The 26,197-nt window shown below is 37.6% G+C and overlaps 1 protein-coding gene across 1 annotated transcript in view; it reads left to right on the plus strand.

Moving 5' to 3' along the window:
- The first annotated feature begins 1,536 nt into the window (after positions 1-1,536).
- Positions 1,537-26,197, plus strand: part of LOC307173594 (multiple epidermal growth factor-like domains protein 9) — a 48,677-nt gene continuing 24,016 nt past the window's right edge. Inside the window, exons 1-3 of the mRNA XM_079896819.1 lie at positions 1,537-2,159; positions 12,523-12,721; positions 23,800-24,017. Of these exons, the coding sequence (XP_079752945.1) occupies positions 1,712-2,159; positions 12,523-12,721; positions 23,800-24,017 (865 nt within the window). The 5' untranslated portion in view covers positions 1,537-1,711. The remainder of the gene's footprint in view (positions 2,160-12,522; positions 12,722-23,799; positions 24,018-26,197) is intronic.

Below are 26,197 nucleotides of genomic sequence, written 5' to 3' on the forward strand. Positions count from 1 at the left end.
AAGCCAGTTGTATTATAAATGATCCCACTCACCCTGGACGTCCCCTGTTCTCCCCCTTGCCCTCTGGAAAGAGATATAGGCTAATCAAAACAAAAACTAGCAGATTAAAAAAGGTCTGTCCCACAGGCAGTCAAATGCAAATTTACCTCCTTTCACTTCCAAATAATAGTGCAATAAACCTGCCTCTCGAACTGGTACAATACCCCCACCTTCCCCTACCAACACACTCCATATGTGCACTATCACATACATGTGCATGTTGTTATATTGACATTGACACACACACACACACACACACACACACACACACACACACACACACACACACACACACACACACACACACACACACACAAATATATATATATATATATATATATATATATACATATATATACAAATCATACTGTATATACACACACATATATATACATACATACATACATACATGTATCTCTACATATATTGTCATATTTATGGTATATAGCTATACCACATAGCCTATTGTTACAGCACTATAATGTTTTTTTGCACAAAGTATACCAGTGAGGTATTATATTTATATTTCTGAGGTTCTTATATTTATGCTTTTTATATTTTTGCCAATCCTTGTGAGCTTCTAAACAGTCTTTCGTTCTTTTAATGACAACGACAATAAAGATCTATTCTATTCTATTCTATTCTATTCTATTCTATTCTATTCTATTCTATTCTGTCTCCACCTGTACAATGTCACCGCTCACTGCCAGAGCCCCAGGTGTTCGTCCACACATGCGTGAGATGTCCGTATGGATGTTGGCCTTCACCTTGATGAGGTCTCAAAACAGCAGGGATGAGGGTGAGGCGTGAAGGAAGCTCTGTTTTAAAACTCTGTTTAGAACCCTGGCATTACAATCCAGTGGAACAATTGGACTTCTCCATCTTACTGATATGGATGGCTCAGGATAGTGTCACATGCACCACAGAGTTGTTCCTCATTCTTTTGCACAACCAGAAGATGGTGCTGCTGATGATAATAACCTGACAGTGCTTTGGCAACTGAAATCAACCCAGAGCTCCAAATACCACCACCACCACGACATAAATAAATAAATAAAATTATAATAAAACAGAAAATAATTAAATCACTAAACTAGTGTCAGTGTGGTGTATATAATAATCCCTTTAGAGTTTAAACAACCTTATAATGCGATGATCTAATCGCTCATGCGGACGTAGAATGAAGTATAATTGCTTGAAAATGTTGTTTTGAAAGTCCTTAAATATTTTGGAACGTGTTTTCCTATTTTTTCTCCACGGCTGATTCAACAATAGGCTGTAAAATTAAAATATTGTAATGATCGCCTGACTGCGTGAACCAGCCAGCGAGGTTTGGATGCGCCTGATTTGAACCAATCAGACGCCTCACCGTCTATAAAGCGGTGAGAAAAAACACACATCTCACTTCAGCGGTTATCTCATCCTGCATTCTGATTGGTCAGTTTGTGTGCCACTCCATTGCGCTTCGCTCCTACTACAGGTCGGTGCGGATCAAACACCTTGCAGTCGGTTCAGAGCCATTGACAAAAAAGGGGGTCTCTCTCGGATATGGTGGAGTAGGCTACATCGGGGCGGCTTGGAAACCACCTGGTTTGGAATAACCCGATGGAAATTGGAGGACGGGGGCATTGCGAAGTCCGTCTCGAGGAGGTTTTCATGGAGCGCTGAGATTATGTGGTGGCTTGCCTTAATGATGTTTACATCTCCGGCTTTCCCATTCATCGTGTTTATGTGCATGGGGTTATCCGAGGCGGTTCATTCCTACGATGCGCTGCCGTTAGTGCTAAGGAAATCTCGAGCAATCGCAGAAGAGCATCCAGATACGAGCGCGAGCGAGTTTCCAGGGTACCGGCTCGGTATTGTCGCATTGACACCAGCGCCCACGGTCGCGTCCGCCAGAAAACCGATAAATGTCGCCGCACCAGCAGCCACCATTAAACCACCAACAACGGACCCCACCACCACCCCATCCATGTCGAATCCCAGCTACATGGCCGCGTTTTATCGGAGGAAGCTCAGCTCCATTGACACGCAGATGAAAGAAACGCAGATCTCTGATAATAAAGCAGACAGATCAGGCATCGTGCCCGATTTTAGCACAACCTCTGACAATTCTCAAGGTGAGTTCAAATGGATAGCGAAAGAACTGAATACCAAAATGTAGAAATCACATTTATGACAACAGAAATGCTAGATGAGAGTATTTTTATTAAGCATATGCCATTTAGTAGCTAGGCCTTTATCTAATCAGTGGAACATCAGGCCTTTCCTGCTTCATAATCCTGTCCTGTAAGGCTAACCACCCATCATCATTCCTGCAGTCCGCCTCTCAGAAATCACTTCATTAGCAGTCATAGCCATGAAACATGATATATTGATGAGGTATCGATAGCACGCTCACCTCACTCTAGACTATCTATCTATCTCTGTCTGTCTGTCTGTCTGTCTGTCTATCTATCTATCTATCTATCTATCTATCTATCTATCTGTCTATCTATCTATCTGTCTGTCTATCTATCTATCTCTGTATGTCTATCTATCTATCTATCTATCTATCTATCTATCTATCTATCTATCTGTCTGTCTGTCTGTCTGTCTGTCTGTCTGTCTGTCTGTCTATCTCTGTCTGTCTGTCTGTCTGTCTATCTATCTATCTATCTATCTATCTATCTATCTATCTATCTATCTATCTGTCTGTCTGCCTATCTATCTATACATCTATACATCTGTCTGTCTGCCATCTATCTATCTATCTATCTATCTATCTATCTATCTATCTATCTATCTATCTATCTATCTATCTATCTGTCTGTCTGCCTATCTATCTATACATCTATACATCTGTCTGTCTGCCATCTGTCTGTCTGTTATCTATCTATCTATCTATCTATCTGTCTATCTGTCTGTCTGCCATCTATCTATCTATCTATCTATCTATCTATCTATCTATCTATCTATCTATCTCTCTGTCTATCTATCTATCTATCTATCTATCTATCTATCTATCTATCTATCTATCTATCTATCTATCTATCTATCTATCTGTCTGTCTGTCTGTCTGTCTGTCTGCCATCTATCTATCTATCTATCTATCTATCTATCTATCTATCTATCTATCTATCTATCTATCTATCTATCTATCTGTCTCTCTATCTCTCTATCTATCTATCTATCTATCTATCTATCTATCTATCTATCTATCTATCTGTCTGCCTATCTATCTATACATCTATACATCTGTCTGTCTGCCATCTGTCTGTCTGTTATCTATCTATCTATCTATCTATCTATCTATCTATCTATCTATCTATCTATCTATCTATCTATCTATCTATCTATCTATCTATCTGTCTATCTGTCTGTCTGCCATCTATCTATCTATCTATCTATCTATCTATCTATCTATCTATCTATCTATCTATCTCTCTGTCTCTCTGTCTATCTATCTATCTATCTATCTATCTATCTATCTATCTATCTATCTATCTATCTATCTATCTATCTATCTATCTATCTGTCTGTCTGTCTGTCTGTCTGTCTGTCTGTCATCTATCTATCTATCTATCTATCTATCTATCTATCTATCTATCTATCTATCTATCTATCTATCTATCTATCTATCTATCTATCTATCTGTCTCTCTGTCTCTCTGTCTCTCTATCTATCTATCTATCTATCTATCTATCTCTGTCTCTCTATCTATCTATCTATCTATCTATCTATCTATCTATCTATCTATCTATCTATCTATCTATCTATCTATCTATCTATCTATCTATCTATCTATCTATCTATCTATCTATCTATCTATCTATCTATCATAATGTCCACATCTATCATTCCATCCATCTGAATGCATTGATTTTGACCTTGATTTTTTTTATATCATTATTATGTAACAGGCTCTTATGATGTCTAACTGGCCTATCCACTGATATAATATGGCAAATCATATTATAATGTGCCCATACAGGCTCTTTATTGATTGAACTGCGGGTATTTGTCCTAACTATTTAGTTGTCTGTCTGTCCTGACTTTAACTCTTCAGTATGAAGCGATTCAGGAGCTGTGGGCTTTATAAGTTAAAGGACATCAGCTATTTCCAGTATATCAGCCAGTATTTCCAACTGGGATTGTTAACATTTGTATTAGAATGGTATTTTTTTTTAGTGTGTTGCTAGTAGCTGTTGAGAAAGAAGGACTGCAGTTTATCCATTTTGTGTATGTGTAAAATAACCAGGTCACACTGTTAATGAGACTGAGGTCTACATAAATCTTGCATTTACATAGCCTAGTCGTTTGGGTGCACCAATTGTTCATATGGAAATATCTATAGACTTGGCCTACTTTTCCATAATAAAGCTAAATCCCCAAGACAACAAAACTGACAGTTACCACCAGCACACTGATGAAAGGGTCATTGACCCCAGTGAGTTTACACTGCATAGGCTTAGATGTTTGTAGACATTTAGAAACCTTTACTCACTTTCAAAAGAAGAGCTGCTGGATCACTTATGTTTCTGCATAAGGAAATTTGACTAAATTTGCTTTCTTGCACTAATCTCCAACCACATTCCCAAACAAAATGCAAGAAATTATCACGAACCGAATGAAAAAAAAAAACACTAATATATTTCCAGATGAGTAAGCAGTCAACCACAGATGTTTAACCCTTCTCTGGCCTGTCATTGTGATTAGACATTCCACAGCTATTGTTCCTATGGCGAGGTTATAATCAGGAGACAATGTCCACAAAAGCATAGACTGTCTAAGCCTGCCGTTATTAGGACACAGGAAGTGCAGGGGAAGCCCTTCACACAACAGAACCTCTGCAGGGTCTGAGAAAGTGGGCTAGAAATTGAGAGTGGACACTAAATACTTCCATTTAGATTGATATACTGTACAACAGGCATCTTGTAAAGGTATCCACAACATGTTCAGAAGGCATTTATGACTGAGGTTGGGCAAATTCAGAATTTAAGACTCTTTTTTTCAATTCATGAGTTTTTTAACTTAATTGGCCACGCAAATTTAATATTGAACTGGATTTTTTTTATTACATTGAGAGGAAGAGAAATTTATTGAATTCACATTCCAAATATTTTATCAGTCCAAAACAACAAGATGGTCAAGAAGAGATACGATCGTGTAATGTATCCTGTAAAAAAAGTAATGTTTTTAAATTAACTTTCTATAAGAAATTTTTAATCATACAGCATAATCGTTTTATTTTTCTGTATGAACTACCCATGTTATCATACACGAAACATATGTAGTATTTACAGAAACATATTTTATACATCATATCATCTGTTTCTGGAAATCCTCCATATGTTTTGTGTGTATAATACTCCATATGCTATGAAATACTCCATATGTTTATATAATGTGTAAAAAATGCTGCTGCAATTAGTTTTCACAACTTAAAATTCAACATTAGATTAACTTACCTTAACACTTTGTTTAATCACAACAAAAAACACTACATTTTAAGTTGTGATAACTAATTGCAACAATATTTTAGTATTATTAATTTATACTATTTATTAATATTTTGAATTGACCCATTTTCATTTTAGTTTGAGTTTTAGTAATTTTGTTTTTGTAATTTTTATTTATTTACTTAATATTTCTATTTATCTTTAGTTTATTTTTATTTATGTTTTAGTAATTTTATAATTTTAGTACTTTAACTGGAACTTATTTAATTTCAGTTAGTTGCCAGGAAATGCCAGGGCAACATTTCTAATTTTCATTTAAAAGTTAATTTTTATAGTATTTACATTTAATTTAATTTAAGCTGTATTTCATTAACAATAAGAACACATTTACTGTATGTAAATTGAATTGTTTAAATTAAATTCATTTGTCTCTGGAAATTTCCGTTTTGTGTATGATTGGTCGTTCATACAGAAAGATGAGATCATAATTGAAAACTGCAACAAGATGCAATTTCTTTTTATTTTATTCCATTTTAATTTAAAAGGCGTTCTTCTTAAAACAAAAGGTGATTCACTTCTAGATGTTGCACAACCCTATAAAATACATCTGTTCGTTGTACTAATCCAGATGCATTTGCAGAAGTCAGAGCTTTCCTCTTATGCATAGGACTTTAGCTAGAGGGGCATCTGAAATATTCTAATGGGAACAGATAAATCCTTTATGATGAGTATGATTTTAGAGGTGAGCGGGTTTGACCTACATGCTAGCAGCTGTGCATTAGATGGCCCAGTGAACTCTCTTTACCCCCTACATTTGATTCGAGTCTGTGTGCCGGAGTGGGATGAGTGCCATTTCCACTGGAACTAATGGACAGAAGAATATGTTTGTCCTGACTCTTTCACACTGACACCTTTGTCATGCGTTCTTTCTTTTGTTGTCTGACACCCAGTGTCCGTCTCGTCTTTTAGCTTCATGTAACATCGAACGACCCCTGATATACAACGGCACCCTTCACAGTAAACGATGATTAGTTCATGTTTTTATTTACTTGATGGTTCATTATCGTGTCACGTCTGAGGTCAATGAAGCCACGTCGCATTTACCTCACATCAAAGGTTCATCCTCTCAGATGGTTCAGTTGTAATCGCACTGTCATATTTAATAATTTCATGATTTTTTCATAAAGCGATGAGTCTGGTAGCCTCATTTACATGGATGTATGCATAATCTGTCAGACTGGGATCTGTAAGCTTCTTATCCGCACCCTCCACAGCCCCCCTTCAGGAGCAGAAGGTGTTTACGTACACACTCCACAGCTCTGTGTGTTAGAAGGTGTGTCTGTCGGTGCATACAAATGATGCTTTTCCCTTTCGGCAGGTGCCCCTCTGGGTGACCTACTGCAGTAAATCTGCTAAAATGGGATCTTGGGGATGAAGGCTTTAGAGATTCACAGAAAGATGTCATGGCTCTTAATGGAGTTCATTGATCTGATTCCGAATCTTCAGTCATATTAAACTGCACTATGAACATGCCATTGTTAATGTTATTGGTAACATTACATTGACTATGCTCTAAATAGATGTGTGAGTGCATTGATTATTGCGTTGTTATATGTTCACAACCATTCAAAAGTCTGGGGACAGTAAGATTTTTGTAATACTTTTAAAAGAAGTCTTGTATACTTGTATAAGGGTGCATTTAGTTGATCAAAAAGAGAGTAAAAACGGTAATATTGTGAAATATTATTACTATTTAAAAGAACAGTTTTATATTTTAATATATATATTTTTTAATTATTTTCACAAAAATGTATTTGTGTGATGGCAAAACTGAATATTCAGCATCATGGTCCTTCAGAAATCATTCTAATATGCTTATTTGGTGCTGTTTTGGAAACATTTATTATTATTATCAATGTTAAAAACAGTAATGCTGCTTAATATTTTTGTGGAAACTGATTTTTTCATGATTCACTGATAAATATAAAGTTCAAAAGAACATAATTTATTTCGAATCATTGAGTCCTTATAAATATCTTTACTGTCACTTTTGTTTAATTTCATGCATCCTTGCTGATTAAAGGTTTTAATTTCTTTCAAAAAAAAAAAAAAAAAAACTTAGCTATCACCTGTAAAAAAAAAAAATTCATTCATTATTTACAAAAGAAAGAAGTTCACAAGCCTCTTTCACATATACAGTCTTTACTGGTGCATTTACCATTAAGAGATCATGTGAGATTGAGAACGAGACCTTTTAAAACAATACCAGTAAAACGTTTGTGCCAATTTACCCGTATGAGAAGTTGTAACATTACCAGTAAATTACTGTAATGATGCTGTGTGTGAACAAAGAAGTAAGATTACCGGTATGAGCATGTACGAAGTCAGAACGCGCTGATGTAAGAAGTCTTTGTGCCAGTCATAAAGTTCTTATGGAGATGACATGATAGCTCCGCTGCTTTTTAATAGTTTTTATGTAAATATGCGCTAAATGGATCTCTTTGACCATTGCACCATGTCTTGCAGCTTTTTTATGGGCAGTTGTGACCTGATGGTTAGAAAGCAAGACTGGTAACCCAAAGGTTGCGGGTTCGATTCTCAATACTGGCAGGAAATGACTGAAATGCCCTTGAGCAAGGCACCTAACCCCCAATCACTCCCCAGTTGCCACAGCAAAAATGGCTGCCCACTGCTCTGGGTGTGTGTGTCCGCGGTTTGCAGTGTGTGTTCAATACTCACTCCAAATGTGTATGCACTAACTTACGCACTCAAGACCCAGCCTAACAAGCCAAACCTCTGTTGCTTGTGTGAACAACAGCATATTTACCAGTACTTACTTTTTTAAGTACAATCAACTCTGATGTTTAAGTAATTTCAACTTAAATTACATTAAACTGACATAAAAAAGAATTGAACCTTGTTTAACTTAAAAAAAAAAAAGTTGAAACTTATTTTGAAGAGTTAGCAATGCAAATAAGTATGTTGTCATAACTCATTGATCAAGTTAATAATGTTATAAAGTCATTCTGGTAATTTTTACGGTCATTTACTACCCTGGTAAATCCAGAGTTCTCGCGAGAGCACAAGTTGAATTTGCTCAGCGAGTTACTCTGGTGTCGAGTAATGATGCTCATTAAATATGCCCCTCGATCTGAGCTGCACCAATCACATCGGGTTATCTGATATAGGCGGGCCAGAGGCGAGCTAAACAGATGACGACAGCGCTTTGACGTCGAAGTCATTAATAAACATTGCAAGTTGGCTATGGATGAACATCAGTTGTTTGAAACGGCTTTGGCCGCTACAATGAACGAGTTAGACTTGGCTTTTTATCTAAAACAGGAACAGAAGACGCCGCTCGAATCGTTCCTTTGCAAGAAGGACGTTTTTGCTGTTTTGCCGACCGGATATGGTAAGAGTCTAATCTACCAGTTAGCTCCGCTGGTAGCTAAGCGCATGGGGTTTATTGTTGTGATTGGTCGTAATGTTATCCAATTGCGTGCAGTGAGATTTTCAAATGCACGCTTGGTGCCGCCCCTCGAGCTGGGCGATTAGTCGACGCCAGACCATTAATCTTTTAGATTTAGGTCTGGATTTCCAGGCTAGTCATTTACTGGGATACTGTGTGAAAGGGGCTAATGATCCGGCTACACTGGATTTTCATCAAATAACACCTTACATTTCAGCCTGTTCCTCACACAAATCTCTCGAATAGCTTCAGAAGATCGTGCATGAGTTGCACAGACATCTTTTGTGATGTTTTTATGGTGTTTTTGCTTCATTTTTGAAGCTTGAAGCCTTTGTACCCATGGGAACTGATTGCATGTAAATGGTGGACAAGTAAAATTCTCCTTTTGTGTTCCATGGAAGAAATCAGCGTTTGGAACAACATGACTGGGAATAAATGATGACAGAATTTTAATTTGTGGATTAACTGTTCCTTTAACACCTCGCCTGGCTTTGATTTCTGTCCCCTGAACTAAATGACCACCAAAGGGAATAGGCCGTTCCCTCTATGGGATAAGAGGTTGCTTCGGGTACACGCAGATGAACAAAGGCTGATGAATAAAAACATGTATTACATGAAAGATGGATTCAAAATGTGCTCTTTCAGATTTACATTTTTATAAATGCAGCCCACTTTGGTTTTTGAGATCAAACACATTTGATCATTAGCAAACAGATCTGTGTCCTAGCAAATTAGCACATACTCAAGACAGAGCTGTGGTGTTCATGAAGTTTAAGCCAGGCCCTCTCAACTGTCTCTAGTTGTGTTAAGAAAAGAAATAATAGAAAAGAAAATCTACATCCTATATTCAATTATAAGCTTATTCGAAGTTGGCCTGTTGCTGGTTAGCTAAAAAATGCTGGGACAAATAGTTTCCAGCCTAAATTTAGATCAATATTTAAATATTACAACAACACTTCTGGAAAATCCTCTTCGATTTAATTGCAGTTGGTATAGATTTGTAATTACACAAGCTTCATTTTTTCCCTTGTGCTGGAATTTGCTGCCATGTAGAAATATAATGTCACTGATTTGCCTTTAGAGGTTGTGTTCTTCCTCTGTGGTTCTACAGCCTCTCCTGCATACTAAAGATCTGCACTCTCTCAGTCTAATATCAACTTAATGAAGTGTCAAAGAATCAGGCTGGAGGGAGTCATCCTTTATAGCTGCCAGAGATCGGCAAGATGGAGTAGAGTGATGCATAGCAGACTTGGAGAAATTTACTACCAAGCAGGAGTGCTGCATTAACAGGGATTTATGTTTGAACACTCTACGGTTGACAATTTATCATGGTTTCTTCTTTAGTTGCAGTTTTAAACCAGGGTTATGTGTACCCTAAGGGGGCACTTGGAAAGATTTCGCTTTGTTAAACCTACACTGCAAAAATAGTAACTTGCAGTTGTTATCGTATGGAGCTAATTCCACCTACTTCTAACCCTTGCATTTATTTATTTATTGGCTGTTGTAACCTGATATATTTAGGTTCATTCAGTGATATTACAATATTATTGACTTGAATAAAATTAAGTTATATGTTACCACATTAGATGCAAGCAGGTTTTTAGGTTAACATTTATTCCAGTGTATAAAACCAACCCATAACTATTTTACATTTTAGTGAATTGATAAGAAATTCATATTCATTTGTATGATTTGAGTCTTGCGAAAACATACAATAAAAAACAAAACAAAGCAAAGCATGAAGTGGAGCATAAGCAGATCGTACGAAAATGTACGAATGAGATTGTACGAATTCACCACCAATTCGCCAAAATGTAAAATAGTTAGAAATGCTATGAGAGTGTGTATAAAACTTAGCCTTGAAATCTAGACGCACTCTAGCAGCAACAAAATTTATTTTGCTTCCAGGGTAGTCTAGCAACTCTCCGTTGACTTTTTGAGCTGGAAAAACCAAACTCAGGTCAGGCCAATCACATCGGTGGGCGGGCTTAACATAATAACGACAGAGTTGTGACGGTTCCGTGTGAATTCCCTGCTACTTGAAAACAAAGAATGGCTGATGACGAACAGCGGTCTTTCGAATCAGCTTTGGCCGCGACTCTGGAGGATTTAGAGTTAAGCTTTCCTTTGAGAAAAGAACAAAGAACGGCACTTAAGTCATTCTTAAAAAGGGAAGATGTGTCCGTAGTTTTGCCGGCCAGATATGGCAAAAGTTGAATCTATCAACTAACGTTAGCTCCGCTGTTGGGAAAACTCTCTGGTTGGTTGAAGCGCTGTCCTATTGCATGCTGAGGGAATTTGAAAGACCACTGTTTATCCCGCCCCTCGGATTGAGCCCTGTCTATGGTGAGTTGCCAGACCTAACATCTTGATGTAGGTCTGGCTTGCCAGGCTATATAAAACTGAAAATCTGCTCCTTTTTAGTGAAAATAATAATAATAATGTTCAAAGAAATTACATTAGTTGACATTCATTGCAGATTATATATACAAGTTTAGAACCTATTTTTTCCCATAGTACAATTGTTTTTTTGTGTGTGTGTCTTTATAGGTGACGTAGTTACATGTTACTACATGTATTTACTATAGTAATAACAGAAAATTATGCATAATTGCAAGTAACCTAACCCTAAACCAAACCCTAACCCTAACTCTATATAGTAAGTACATGTAGTTAATTAATATTACTCAGCACTTATTTGAGTAAGTAAAATGTACCTATGTCACCTTAAAATAAAGGGTAACCTGTACTGAAGGATCTTTGTGTGACCATTTCTACTCGAGTTGCTCTGAATCGGAATTCAAACTGGGGTCTCCGGCACTAAAGACAGCAGCCTCTAACATCAGTCGCTAACTCGCCTCTTGAGGCCAGGGGAGTGAGGTTTACACGCACAGCTCTTACTGGCCTATGTCCGTTACACTCACCCCCCTAATCCTCACTCCCATCCGGGTCACGGCACCAAATGTAACTGGTCCTATTCCACCCGTTCTGAGCGGGACTCGAACAGGAGTCTCTGGCGTGGGAGGCGGGCGCGCTAACAAGGACTCTAAAGACCACAGCTGCTAGCGTTAGTTGCTAGCTCTCCTCTTGAGGGCAGGGGAGTGAGGTTTACACAAACAGCTCTGTTACGTCTGTTACATTTGATGGTTTGTAAGACAAAAAAGGCTGGTAAACATTGTCTTAATTACGAAGAGTAGATATTCACAGCAGAAATAATTGTTTCAAAAGAGGCGGGAGGTTTTCGCAGCGTTGCCATTGAAGAACCATTTTGGGTTCCCTGAAGAACCGTTCAATGAACAGTTCTTAAAATAACCGTTTTTTATTAGTGTGAAGAACATTTTAATAATCTAAAGAACCTTTTTCCACTATCAAGAACCTTTTGTGCAATGGAAAGGTTCCATGAATGTTAAAGGTTCTTCATGGAACCATCAATACCTATAAAGAACCTTTATGTTTAAGAGTGTGCGGGGTGAATTTGTCTGTACTTCATATCAATATTTCATGATCTTAACATTGCCCCTCTTTGGTTGTCAAAAATTCATAAGGAATCCTTTGTCTGTGTGTCCTCTGAAGAGCTGGTGTGTAACTGCAGCGGTGAAGGAGTGTCGGACCCTGATGAGTGTGACCGTGAGACTGGTCAGTGCGACTGTATGCCGGGTTACACTGGGCTGCAGTGTGAAGAGTGTGAGGAAGATCACTTCACCAATGGCACCATCGGCTGCCTGCCCTGTGCATGTGACTCCTTCGGTGCGGACAGCTCAAGCTGTGACAGGTGAGAGGCATTGTGGGAAAATTACATTCTTATGTGTCTTGCTATTGAATTATTATTATTTTTTTGTTGTTGCAAGTTTGTTGATTAGAAATCAAAAACGTACCGTTCAAAAGTTTGCGGTCTGTACGTTTTTGAAAGAATCTCTAATGCTCACCAAGGCTGCATTTATTTGATCAAAAATACAGTAAGTACAGTAATTCTGTGAAATATTATTGCAATTCAAAATAACTGTTTTCTATTTGAATATATGTTATTCCTTTGGTTGTTGAATTATTAGCAGCCGTTACTCTTCAGTGTCCTACAGAAATCATTTTGAAATGATATTCCTCATTCTATTCCTCAACTCTTTTAGAATAAAACAAAAAAAAAGTACTATATTTAAGAATATAGAATCCTTTGAGAATGTTCCCAGATATCCCAAAAGGCAGGGTCTTGTAAGATTTAGCTAATTTTCTCCGTAAAGTATAGTTAAGTAAGCAGATAATCAGGCAGATTATCTCAATCCCGTATTGCGCCTTCTCAAAACCTTGAGGACATATCAGTTTCCTGTTGGCATATACTGTCCTGTGCTTTAACTGTTTAGAAGATTTACATAGAGAAATGCTGTGTATTGCCAATTTGAGCCTAATTAAATGACATTCCCCGCAGGGAGCAGATTATTGTGGTCTGTCTTTGTTTTGGGATGAGGCCGTAAAGTAATTGGCTTTTAGAGCCAGTAACCATGATTCCATAATCAGGATTAAGTCTAAATTTGGACATTTCTTTAAGGACAAATGCACAGTTTTGTTGGCTATCTGAGAATTTTTTTAGCTGACTGCTCAACTAAGATCAGTTTTGAACTGCAGCATAATAGATGCTAGTTCAGTCTCACATTATGAAGGTCAAAATTTATGATCTGTTATATACCTTCTCAAAACCCACCCAAGCATTGATTCGCTGGAGAAAGAGTTGATATCTAGCTGTAATAAGTCAGTCATTCATTGTTCAGTTAGACCACCACATTATTTTAAGTTAGCAATAAAGCTTTGATGTTGCATGATCTTTGTAATGAAGCTTCTAATACAAATTCTAATTATACTGTACTTGGATGGCTACAGTTTTGTCTGCGAATCCATTGGTCTGCTAAGGCTGTTCTTATACTGTGTTCATACCTCAAGAGCTCCTCAGGGAAATTATAATAGCCAATATGAGTCCATTGAATATTATGAGTTCTTATCCTAATAAAATTCCAAGGCTGTTTTTTTTTGTTTGTTCTTAAAAGAGATTAGCTTCCCAATGAACAGCATAGTACCCATGTTAAGATGCATCTACACATTTAAAAACTGCATGTGTGATGTATACAAATTATATGCAAATTTACCAGAGGAGAGAATGTGTATGACTATTGTAATCGTACAGTGGTGATTGCAGTTCTGTAACAGAAGAGATGCATTTCATGACTTGTTTTGTAATGTGCATATACTGCATTATATCCATGGCCAGCTGTGTGTTCTTTGTTGATGCAAGATTTAAGTAGTGTGGGAGGTAAATTGTCAGTTGTACACCATCAGTAGCTCTTTATTTCAATATCGGCTCTTGATTGGGATTATATTTCTTTCTTTCTTCTACATTTTAACATTTCTAAATGAATAATGTCCATTTACCGTAAAAAAACAAAACAAAAAAACTCAAGTGTGAACTGAATGTAATGTTTTCGGATACTTATTTACATTTTAATTGCAATTAAATGAAAATAGTTAAAATGTCAATATTAAATGCAATTAGCTGAACTGAGTGCTTTTTGAACCACTTAAGACTAAAGTCAATCTATATATCTAATTTAATAATGACTTCTATTGTCTTTGAAATATGGTTAAACTAATCTCTAAGTTAAAGTGTAGTGTGCTGAATGTACTGACAAGTGTTTATGGAAAACTAAGATATACACATTTGTAATGATGAAGTTGCAATTCAGTGCATTAATATTATCTTCAAATGTAATACTGAAAAACACTATAATATTATAATCAAGTACTTTACATGTGCTTTAGTATGTTAGTCAACACATCAAAATAAGTGTACTTCTTTTCAATAAGGGTGCTGTATGTAACTTTTTCACTCTACTAAAGCATAAAAATACCATAATATGTTTGCAGATATTTAGGGAACATGCTAAGGTCACATACTCGTTTCTCTGAAAAACGCTTCTACAGCCAGTTATTTTACTTTGAAATGTGCGTTTCCAGGCTGGAATGTGTGGGGTTTTTTTGGTCTGTGATACTGCACGTTGCCAATTTGCCAATTTTCTATTTTGCCATGTCGACCACTAGTTGTCATTCTTACATACTACTGCAAATAAAACTTATAATTTGACATTATTATAAAGTGTACTTAAGTGTGTTGAGAACTTAAATCTGGAACCCGCAAATGCACAGTAAAAAGTCTCTGTTTTTGGGTTGTTATATCAATACTCAAGTAGGGCCGTTCAGCCAATCAGATTAAAGTCTTATATTGCAGTATTATAAATTATTTATCCGTGCATATCGTTTTTTTTTTAAATATGCGTGTGCCGTCACAATCTTTAATCAAAATAAGTTCCCCTCCCTCTCTCCTCTTCTTTGTTGACGTTGTCTGACGCGAGGGCGGGACAACCTGACACTCAAATGACATCACAGCAATAGCAAACCACAACCATCCAATCAATTCCCGATGGACAAAATCAAGTCCCTATCAAGTCCGGCATTTCTTGTTCGAGAAGCCATTTCACTCTGATATACTTCACAATAGAGAAGAAAAGACTATCACTACTTCCGTTTTATGCTGACTTTAAATGACTGGAATTAATTGTTCCCAAATCCGTCAACAATTAGTATAAACTGTATGACATATCCAAAATAGGGATGCACCGATATAAAAATTTTGGTCGATACCGATAACCAATAATTCTTTATTTGAAAGTCGATAACTGATATATTGGCCGATAAATCTAAATCCACATTTTTATATAGGCCTAATCTTTGACAGCCTGATTACAAAAACAAAAGTCTCACCATTAAAAGTCCCAACCACACAATTATAATTTTATGTAGCCAATTTTATTTTCCTGTTTTGTAGTGATTCTAATCATATTTCAAGCAATTTAAAACCATTATGGTGAACAGTGCACATCTGAAGGAAATAATCCATTATTTATCAGGATTAATATATCGGCCAAATTTTCTTATCAGGCCGATAACATTAAAAATTTACATATATCGGCCGATACCGATAAGGTGGCCGACACATCATGCATCGCTAATCCAAAATATATATTGCTGTGTGGTTTAAGTCAGTCAGTAAAGTAAGATGCAAAACAAGTAAAGGTTTTAGTATCTGCACAACTTCAGTTGCTTAGAAACCAAATCTTCCATGCATTCTACACCCCTTCAGGAAAACATCTAAGCCTTCATTTTAAAAGCATCAGGCGAGGTTCACAGCACCCCAGTTCCACGGTTGTCATGGTTGTGAAGGATGCAGGAAGGAGAATGATGCTGGCATCTCCATGGCAGCCGAGAGAGACAGAGAGAGGGAAGAGGGGATCCAGTCGTTGTGTAACACTGACCTAGTTAATATGCTGCTGATCTGCCCCAGGGTCTCTGAAACATTAATGAGCTTTCTGCTACTGCTGCCTGCTCAACGCAGTCTCTCTCTCTGAAAACACACTCGTACGCACACATAAACAACCAATCCAAATGATTAAGGAAGCCCCTGGTGATGCTATTATGATATATTATGTGTCAAGCCGGCTGCATTGAGTGCTTTAGTGTACTAATCTGGCTGTGCTGCCTGATGCTGGTCGATTTTTGCTTTCAAATTGTTTTTATTTGATCAGTTTTAGTGTGTCAAATTATAAGGGCTTGTATTCAAACAAGTACAGTCACTTGCTGCATTTACATGGACTCTAATAATCCTATTGTAATCAGACTAGTAGCACAGTCGGGGGAAAAAAGTGACATGTAACCACATCAATCGGAATAAATTGGCTAAATCCTATTGTAAGGACTAAGGAGTGGTTTAGCTATTTCAGTCATGCAAGCACAGCTCCTATCTCTTTGAATGGGGAAACATCAAATTCCACCAAGCTTACGATTAAATTTCATATTTGAAATCGCCAATGAAATCTGACAACAACTGTCTCATAGAAGACTTTACCAATCGGCGATTGGGTCTTTTATATAGAAGGCTGGACTTATTCCGCCATATTGCGCATTGTACTTTCTCCCGTTCAAAGTAATATGAGTGCACCATATTTGAATATCTAAAGTCTTTGATGAAGTGTCATAAATGAGTGTTGTGTAATTCTAATAAAGTGGGAGAAGTGTTTAATGAGAAGTGGAGCAGGACAGTATTTAGCGATCATGTAAACACTACTTTCGGATTCATCAATCGTGAATCGTGTGTTCATGTAAATGTAGCTACTGACAAGTGATTAAATAGTTTTGATTAATTAACGCCTCATTATTAGAATATATCTTATTATTTAAGCTAAGTCAGTTAAAATTTTCATTAATTCACAGTGTGATCCTTATTAAACATTACTTGAAATATTATGTTTTAGAACTCAAATAAGTAATGTATTTGGCTTTCAAATTATGTTTATATAAAAACATTTGCATTTATGTACATTACCGTTCAAACATTTGGGTTTGGTAAGATTTTTATGTTTTTTGAAATAAGTCTCTTATGTCCACCAAGGCTGCGTTTATTTGAGCAAAGATACAGTAAAACTGTAATATTTTAAAATATTATTACAATTTAAAATAGCCATTTTCTATTTGAGTGTATTTTAAAAAGTAATTTATTCCTGTGATGGTAAAGCTGGATTTTCCGCATCATTGCTCCAGTCTTCAGTGTCACATGATCCTTCAGAAATCAGTCTAATACACTGATTTGGTGCTCAATAAACATTTCTTAATATTATCAATGTCGAAAAAAGGTTTGCTACTTAATATTTTTTTCAGGATTCTCTGAATAGAAAAGAACATTTATTTGAAATCTTTTGTAACATTATAAATGTATTTAGTTACTTTCACTTTTGATCAATTTAATGCATCTTTGCTGAATAAAAGCATTAATTTCTCTTAAAAAATCTTCCTGACATCAAACTTTTGAATGGTAATATAATTAAAAATATATTAAATTAAATTGATAACTCAAAATCTTTAACTTGAGGCTGTGTGGAGTTTATTTATCAATTTAAATAATTAAGTGGAAACAATGATACTTTAATCAAAGATCTGAGTTAAATCAACTTGCAAATATACTTGACTTGCCAGTGTAACACTTGACTGAAATATTTATTGTGAAATATCATGTGACACTTGTGTGATGGTGTATCATATTACAAATGACCTGTCCATACCAAAATGCCACGTGCCTGAGAGTCTGTGCAGGTTTATTTCTGGTATTACAAGTATTTTTTACTGATATTATCACAACAAATAGCCTACATCTTTTGCCAGCCCGGATTTTAGTAGCTGGCTTTGCTAAATAATACAAAATGGTGTGTTTATATCCATACGCATGTCTTTTTTAAAGGCTAAATTTGCTTTCTAGAACGGGGGTGGTTGGATTTAGATAAGCATCATGACGCTACAAAACGCCACCCTGTTTGGTGTTTACACAAATGCTAAATGTGCCACCCTAATGAATGGTTCTGTTCAACAGCTGGCTTTAGAGAGCCGTCTATGTCCCACAGACACACAGACGAGGGGTCTGTCTGCTAATGAATGTGAATGCAAGGCAAGGGCGTGTGATTGATCATTATCTGACCTTGATAATCACTGTTTGTGTGTGATACAGTGTGGGTGTGTGTGTGTGTGTGTGTTTGGGAAACAGGCATCTTTATATGCTCTCACTGACTCGTTTTTTGAATCCGTAGTGTTTTTAGGAAGGACAGATGTTTGTATTTTTTTTATCCGCCACAAAACCTCTTTTCTCCGGGTTGTATTAAAATGTTAACAGGCGGTCTTTCTCTCTTTCTTGATCTCCCGTGCTCTTTCTCTGGAGATTGTGATTGATAGGTCATATATGTCACACCTCACTCTCATTCCCTCAGAATGCTCTGGGTGCCGAGCCATCACCATGGTAACCTGTCTACTGGCCCGTGCACACGCACACACCCACCCACACGCTCTCCCACAGCAAGTGCAAGTGTATCTACTAACACCCCACAAATGTTAAAAGGATGTGTGTTAGGTAACAATGCAGAGGGGATTTTTTTTAAACATATATCTATTGTGGTGGCAACACACTTTAGGAAAATGTTAGGAAGTGTTACACCATTTCTAGAGAATGGGAACTGCATCAACCAACTTGCTATAGACTGTATTCTCCTCAAATGACAACAAGGGAAAGGAGAATCATATTCAACTACAAAATGATGAGGAAAATATAAGATATAATATAATGAATAAAGAAAATGAAGTCTTATTACGACCGTTATTTATTTTATTTATCTATTTGCATTGTGACATTATTGTGAGGATTCTTATTATTGTATTACTATATATATATATATGATAAAAATCATCCTGTCTTGACACAGTGATTTTTAATTAAAAACAGCATTAAATTCATGGCAGCAAGCAATTGTTACTAATAGAAATATATAAAAATATATGTATACTTTTACATATTATATTTAAACAAAATATGTGTTTTTTAACACAGTAGAACACTATCTAACAGTAATGATAAGATATTTGTATAATTTAGGTTTGGCAGCTGGTTACTGTGAATCAGGAGAGAAATGCTAATTTGTCATGAAAATAATGTCACAATGCAACAAAAATGTAGACTTCAGATATTTAAATACTCTGTATCTCTCTCTATATATAGATATATATTTAAGAAACAATAAAATAAGTACAAATATAATGCACACACAAGCATTTAAGCAAAGGACTATATGTCTGCTCCTTACTACCTCATTTTCACTCAGGTCAAATTACTAATGGTGTCTTCAAAGGAGGGTGTAGCACTCTTTGTCTTTTTCTCCTTCTGTCTCTCTTTCTGCTTTACTTCACTCCCCTGTTTCGGCTAGACCAGTAATATATAATTCAGGACGTGTGTCTGTATTTATGCATTCAGATTACAGATTGTGTGAGTGTATGGAGGTGCAGGGCAGGTGAGATTCTTTGATGCACCACAGGAAACATCTCTGTGGAACAGAAGTGTCACAATTTCCATATGTTATCGACAATCAGTCTGTAAATGTGGGTGGATGGTGATGACACTGATGATGTTGTTCCTGCCCCTATTTTTAGGACCATTCATCTATAGTTTTTTTATGCTATTTTAATGACAGTTACTCACATTTCCCTTTAAAACTCATTACTGTATTACAAAAAAAGTGTAGGCCTATATATAATTAAATACACCCTCAATTACACCCTCTTTTTCTCTCTTTCAAAATCTCCTTACTTTCTCTCCTTACTTTCTCTTTCCCTTTTTATATTTGTTCTAATCGTCGGCTCTTTTATCGCGGCCGTTGTTGTTTTTCTGGGGTTTCCAGTGTTGAGATCCTGTCAGCATGGCTGAGCACTTTAAGCTTGTCCCACGGGTGTCATCGTCGCCCCTCTCTCATCTATCACTCGCTCCACTCATACACAAGAACCAATCACACAACCCCTGGAAACCCCTCCTCGCCTCAACCTTCACCCCAGACCTGACGCAACAGCCCTGGGGTGTGAGTATGTGTGTGATTGTAGGATATGGAGGAGTGTTTATGTGTATGGGGAGTCGACTAATGACTGTTCTGAAAGAGTAAGGTCTAAAGCATCCATTAAATGACATGATAATCAGCAAAATTACTTAATAAAAGAGTGATAAGCACAAGGGGTCATTAGTGGGCTTGCTAAGACAAGCATCACTATTGCTATTGCTGATACGTTGGGTATGGGATTTAAACCAAGGAGGTCTATAATACCTAGATATAGCTATATGTTAGCATTCCCGTTCGTCTCAATGGCAGTTTTGTTGTGGGCACAGGATCCTTCAGAAGTAGCCTGGGTTTCCCCATGCTGCCTTGCGCACAGCGCAATTTTATTCACGCTGCTAGGCATCCTGGATTCCATAGACCAGATTTTCGCCTCAGCGAGGGAACCAATCACAGAACGGGGAGGGAGCAGCAAGACGATGACGACGTCTATGCGACACACCGAAGCAGTTTGTTTATATCTATGGATCCAACATGGCAGCAGACGCGAAGTAGCCTTTCGATGCAGCCTTAGATAGTGTTCTAAGTAGTTTAGTCTTCTTCAGCCATCGTCTTCTTCCTCGTCGAATTTCTGTCGCTCTACATACGTCATGGTAGAATTGAAACGATTGGCTATGAGCTACGTACAGGCGCATTTCATAGACATTCGTAGCGCCCAATAAACGGCTCTGGGCATTCGTAAACCACGCCTCAAATACGAGAAAATGAACATGTGGTTCCCAGACCACGTCTCAATGAGAACGAGGTCTGACGTTAGCCAGGCTACTTCAGAAGTACAATTTTAAATTTGCCGTCTTTGCTAAAATATGCTTAGTTCTGGTCAATCACCTGAGCCATAATTGCCATGTGACAAATCACTCTGGATATATAGGAGCAACCATAGCAAAACATAAATGGCGCTTTTCCACTGCATGGTACGGTACGGCTTGGTTCGGTAAGGAACGCTTTGGCGCTTTTCCACTGCATGGTACGGTACGGCTTGGTTCGGTACGGCTCACTTATGGCGCATTTCCACTGCATGGTACGGTACGGTATGGCTCGCTTCGGCTCGCTTTAAATGGAACCACCTCTGTTGAGGTTCCAAGCGTACGTACCAAAATGTGACGTGAAAACACTGCAGATCACTGATTGGTCAGACAGAATCATCACTACCAGCGTCATTGTATTTACGACATGAGACACAATTCCCGCTAGATTTAAATAGCCAGTAGACAACAGCCAACGCTGTAGCACCTGTTTTAAAAGTATTTGCTTCAAAAAAAGAGTATAAACTTCAAAAAAAGAAATGGCTGAATTGTGGTCAGTGGACGAGGTGCAGACGTTCCTCTCATTGGTTGCCAAGGAGCGGATGGGGCAACACGGAATGAAAAATTCACATTTAATATGATGATGTCATGGCAGTAGAGACGGCAACTATAAAACGATCAGTCCCACCCACTTTGAAGCGGTACTAACTGCAGTGGAAAAGCAACCGAGCTAAAGCGAACCAAACCGTGCCGTACCGAGTCGAGTCGTACCACGCACGCAGTGGAAAAGCGAAGCAAGCCGAACCGTTCCGCGTTGTGTCGAACCATACCAAGCCGAACCGAGCCGTACCATGCAGTGGAAAAGCGCCAAAAGACAACCATCTTGCAACCACCTTAAATGCCTGCGCAACTGCATTGCAACATATTAAAAACCACTCTAACACATTAGCAACCACTTGGGAATCAGCTACCAATGCCCTAGCAACCACACAGGACACCCTAACAACTACAAAGAAAACATGCTAAAAGCCACTCAGAAAATATTTGCAGCCACTTGGCAATTACATAGCAACACCCTAGCAACTACACTCAACACCCTAGCAACCACATAACAAACATGCTAAAAGCCAACCAGAAAACCTTAGCAGACACTTGGCAATTGTCTAGCAACACATTAGCAAATACATAGCAAACATGATAAAAGCCAATCTGAAAAGAACACGTTAGCAGCCACTTGGCAATCGCCTAGCAATGCCCTTAGCAACACCCAGAACATTATAGCAACTACAAAGAACACCCTCACAACTACCTAGCAACCACACAGAACACCCCAATTTACCACATAGCAAACATGCTAAAAGCCACTCAGAAAACCTTAGCAGCCACTTGGCAATTGCCTAGCAATGCCCTATCAACCACTAAGAGCATCATAGCAACTACCTAGCAACCACCCAGAACACCTCAGCAATGCCCTAGCAACCACACAGTACACCTTGGCAACTACTTGGAAAACATGGTAAAAGCCAATCAGAACACCTTAACAGCTACTTGACAAACACCTAACAACCACCCAAACCATCATAGCAACTACTGAGTAACCACCCAGAACACCCTAGCAATGCCCTAACCACCACACAGAGCACCTTAGCAACTACATAGCAAACATGTTAAAAGCCAGTCAGAACAACTTAACAGCTAATTGACAATAATAATGCCCTAGAAACCATACAGACCATCATAGCAACTACCTAGTAACCCCCTAGAACACTCTAGCAATGCCCTAGCAACTACATAGCAATCATGCTAAAAGCAACCCAGAACCACTTAGAAGCAACTTGGAAATTTTCTAGCAATGCCATAGCAACCACACAGAACACCCTAGCAACTGCATAACATCAAACTAATCACCTTAGCTTTTCAAGCACCACTCACAATTTCTTCAGAAAATGTAAAAATAAAACATAAAAATAGTTATTATGACAGCAGTGATTTTAGTGGTTGTGTGATTTTAGTTCTACATAGCTGAACTGTAAGTGGATCGTTCCCTGTGAGATTTGGTTTTGTTCTGAGGATCTGATTTACTCTGGTTGGTTCTGTGATTTCCTACATATGTAACACTTCCAACAGCTTCAGTAGTTTCAGACTACTGTAATTTTGGGTTGACAACTTTACAGGCAGTAAAGATTAAACACAAAATCAGTATGTGTGTCCGTGTGTGTGTGTGTTTGAGAGAGAGAGACAGAGGGATTCCTGGAATCAGGTCTGAAGCAGCAGATGGTTTCAAATGTGGTCTGGGCCACAGTTCCCTCATGTGTACCCACATGTAGAAATGGTGGAATTAAAAATGAAAGGTCTAGACTGCTTTAAAGTGTGCATGACTGCATTTAGACCAGGATTGTTAGCTGTCTAGGGCAAAGCCGTGTGTGTGTGTGTGATAAGATACCACAGGAACTGGATGCACAAATAGGACGTTGGGAGCTGGAGCTATTGTTGTCTTTACAAGAAGGCAAAATTTCCAAACTGCCAGTGTCATAATTGTTGTCAAGCAGAGATTTAGATTTGTTCATGTGTGTTTCCTGTTTTCTCTCTTGCAGTTCAGGTATGTGTACGTGTAAGATAGGTGTTTACGGGCCCAAGTGTGACGACTGCCACCCTGGATTCTTCCACTTCAGCAGCACAGGATGCCAACCGTGCCGATGCAACAACCACTCCACCTACTGCCACCCTCAGTCAGGTCAGCCCAGCACACTTTCATCATCATTTGAAGTCTCTACATTGACTATTAAAATGCCCCTATTATGCTCATTTAAAGGTTCCTAATTTTGTTTTGGAGGTCTCCTACAACAGATTTACATGCATCAAAGGTCAAAAAACACATTTTTCTCATAATATACATTGCACATCACCACATTTTTCAATGGTTCTCAAACGACTCGTCAGAGGATTCAATCCCTCCTTTTCGCGAGCCTAATCTGCTCTGATTGGTCAGATTTGTTGTGATTGGTCTACCGCTTACAGCGTGTTTCCGAAACTAAAGGCCCATTACCATAACTGAACTTCAGCTCCAGAGGCTTCCTAAAGCTCAGCGATTGAACATACAGTAAAGACAGTAACGTTGGCGTCGATTTTACCATTTCAATCCGAGCGCAAGTCCGATGATGAAACATTAGAAGAACTAGTTATTCAACCCGAACCTCCATCGCAATGACAACTCGAGCAGGACGTTTCTCAGTTATTTCAGCTACTCAGTTTGATGACATTATGAGATGTTGCAACTGTAATTCCTCACCATCAGCATTAACAAGTGTATGTACATCAACAAACCAATGTTTTGTTGAAACAAGTTTGTAAAGCAAATCTTGATCTTTATCATTACTCAAAGTAGTAAAAACCACTTTCAACCACTTCCAGAGGTATTCGAAAATGCATTAGACCGGATTGCTTTCGTAGTGTAAACGCTCATGTGGTCAAATGCATTCAGACAGCCACAAAAGAACGTCTTCTCTCCACCTACTGACCCAATGTTAAAACACTAGTTGTAAACACATATGTGTCTCCCTCTTCTACTTGTGATCCAAACGACCAAACTGCATCTTAATACCAGGTATGAACAGGGCTATAGATATACAAACACAAGACTTCTTACTATTATAAAACATAATATGAACCAAAAATAAAACCAGAAAAAAATAAATAAAAAAAAATTAACAAATACTCACAATCATACTCTCAGCCTTCCATGGAGTTCTCAATGTAAAAAAATAAATACATTTGGAGCTTTGATTTGTAAACATTATTAAATCACATACTACTCAATATCTGTTAATTTGCATTCATATACTTAGGAATGAAATAGCATGCAATTTTAGTGAATATATAATATAATGTAATATAATATAAATCATTTTTAATACAAAATAAACTACTGGTCTGTTAATATAGTCAAGTAATACAACAGATGATTTATATTTTGAATACAATATTTATTTTTTATGAATTATTTTTATTTATTATTATTATTTTAAATTCATATACATTTTGTGAAAGAAGTTTATGATTATTTTATTTTAGAATGACATGAAGATGAATATAAATCATTGGTTTTCTTTTTGGGTGAAGTATTTCTTTAAACTAATATCTGCAGATTTGAGATTGACTCACCTAGAGCGATTCATCACAACATCCTCCACACTTCCCTCTCTTTTCTCTCTTCTTCCTTGTATCCTAGGCAACCAAGGCTTAATTAACCTCAATTTGAATCCGAACCAAAAAACCCTATCAAACATAATGCTCATGCTTTAGTGTGTGTGTGTGTGTGTGTGTGTGTTAATTTGTTAAGCAAACCTGCTGACATCTGAGAAGTGTAGGCGTGTTTGTCTTAAATCATTTCACCCGGGCCTCAGTCTACTAATGCCATAGACGTGTTTGGCAACTGCATGTTCAAGTGCATGTGTCTAGGAACCCATCTGTCCCTGTCTCTCTCTCTCTCCCTCTCTTTCTCCGCGGTGTGTGTGCAGATGGTAGCTGGTACCCTTTTCCCCGATGCGGAGAGCCACAGTCAGATTTACAGCCCTCCTCAGTCATAAAACACAATCAGCATCTCCTGAGACTGCTTACAGTTCATAGACTCACACCCGCCCGCAGCATAATACCACACACACACACACACACACACACACACACACGAGACGAGCAGTAACTCACAGAGCCAGAAGAATACTGCGCATTTACACAAAGCCTTTTGGTCTTTCTTTCTTTCTCCCCGCAGAACACTCACTGGATAACTGTAACATGCAGACTGACACGTGATAAAGCTGAAGCAATATTTATCAAATGTAATTAAAACAAAGAATGAAAAATAAAAATTGAACTCTGGCATACAAAGTGAACATAAGAGCTGAAAAAAGAAAAATATAATAACACAAGATTTCATATTCTCATCAAACAATATAAAAAAAACCCATCAAACCAGTTAAACAAAAAAAAAAAAAC

The sequence above is a fragment of the Squalius cephalus genome (genome assembly GCF_949319135.1).
Source record: "Squalius cephalus genome assembly, chromosome: 16".
Classification (NCBI taxonomy): Eukaryota; Metazoa; Chordata; class Actinopteri; order Cypriniformes; family Leuciscidae; genus Squalius; species Squalius cephalus.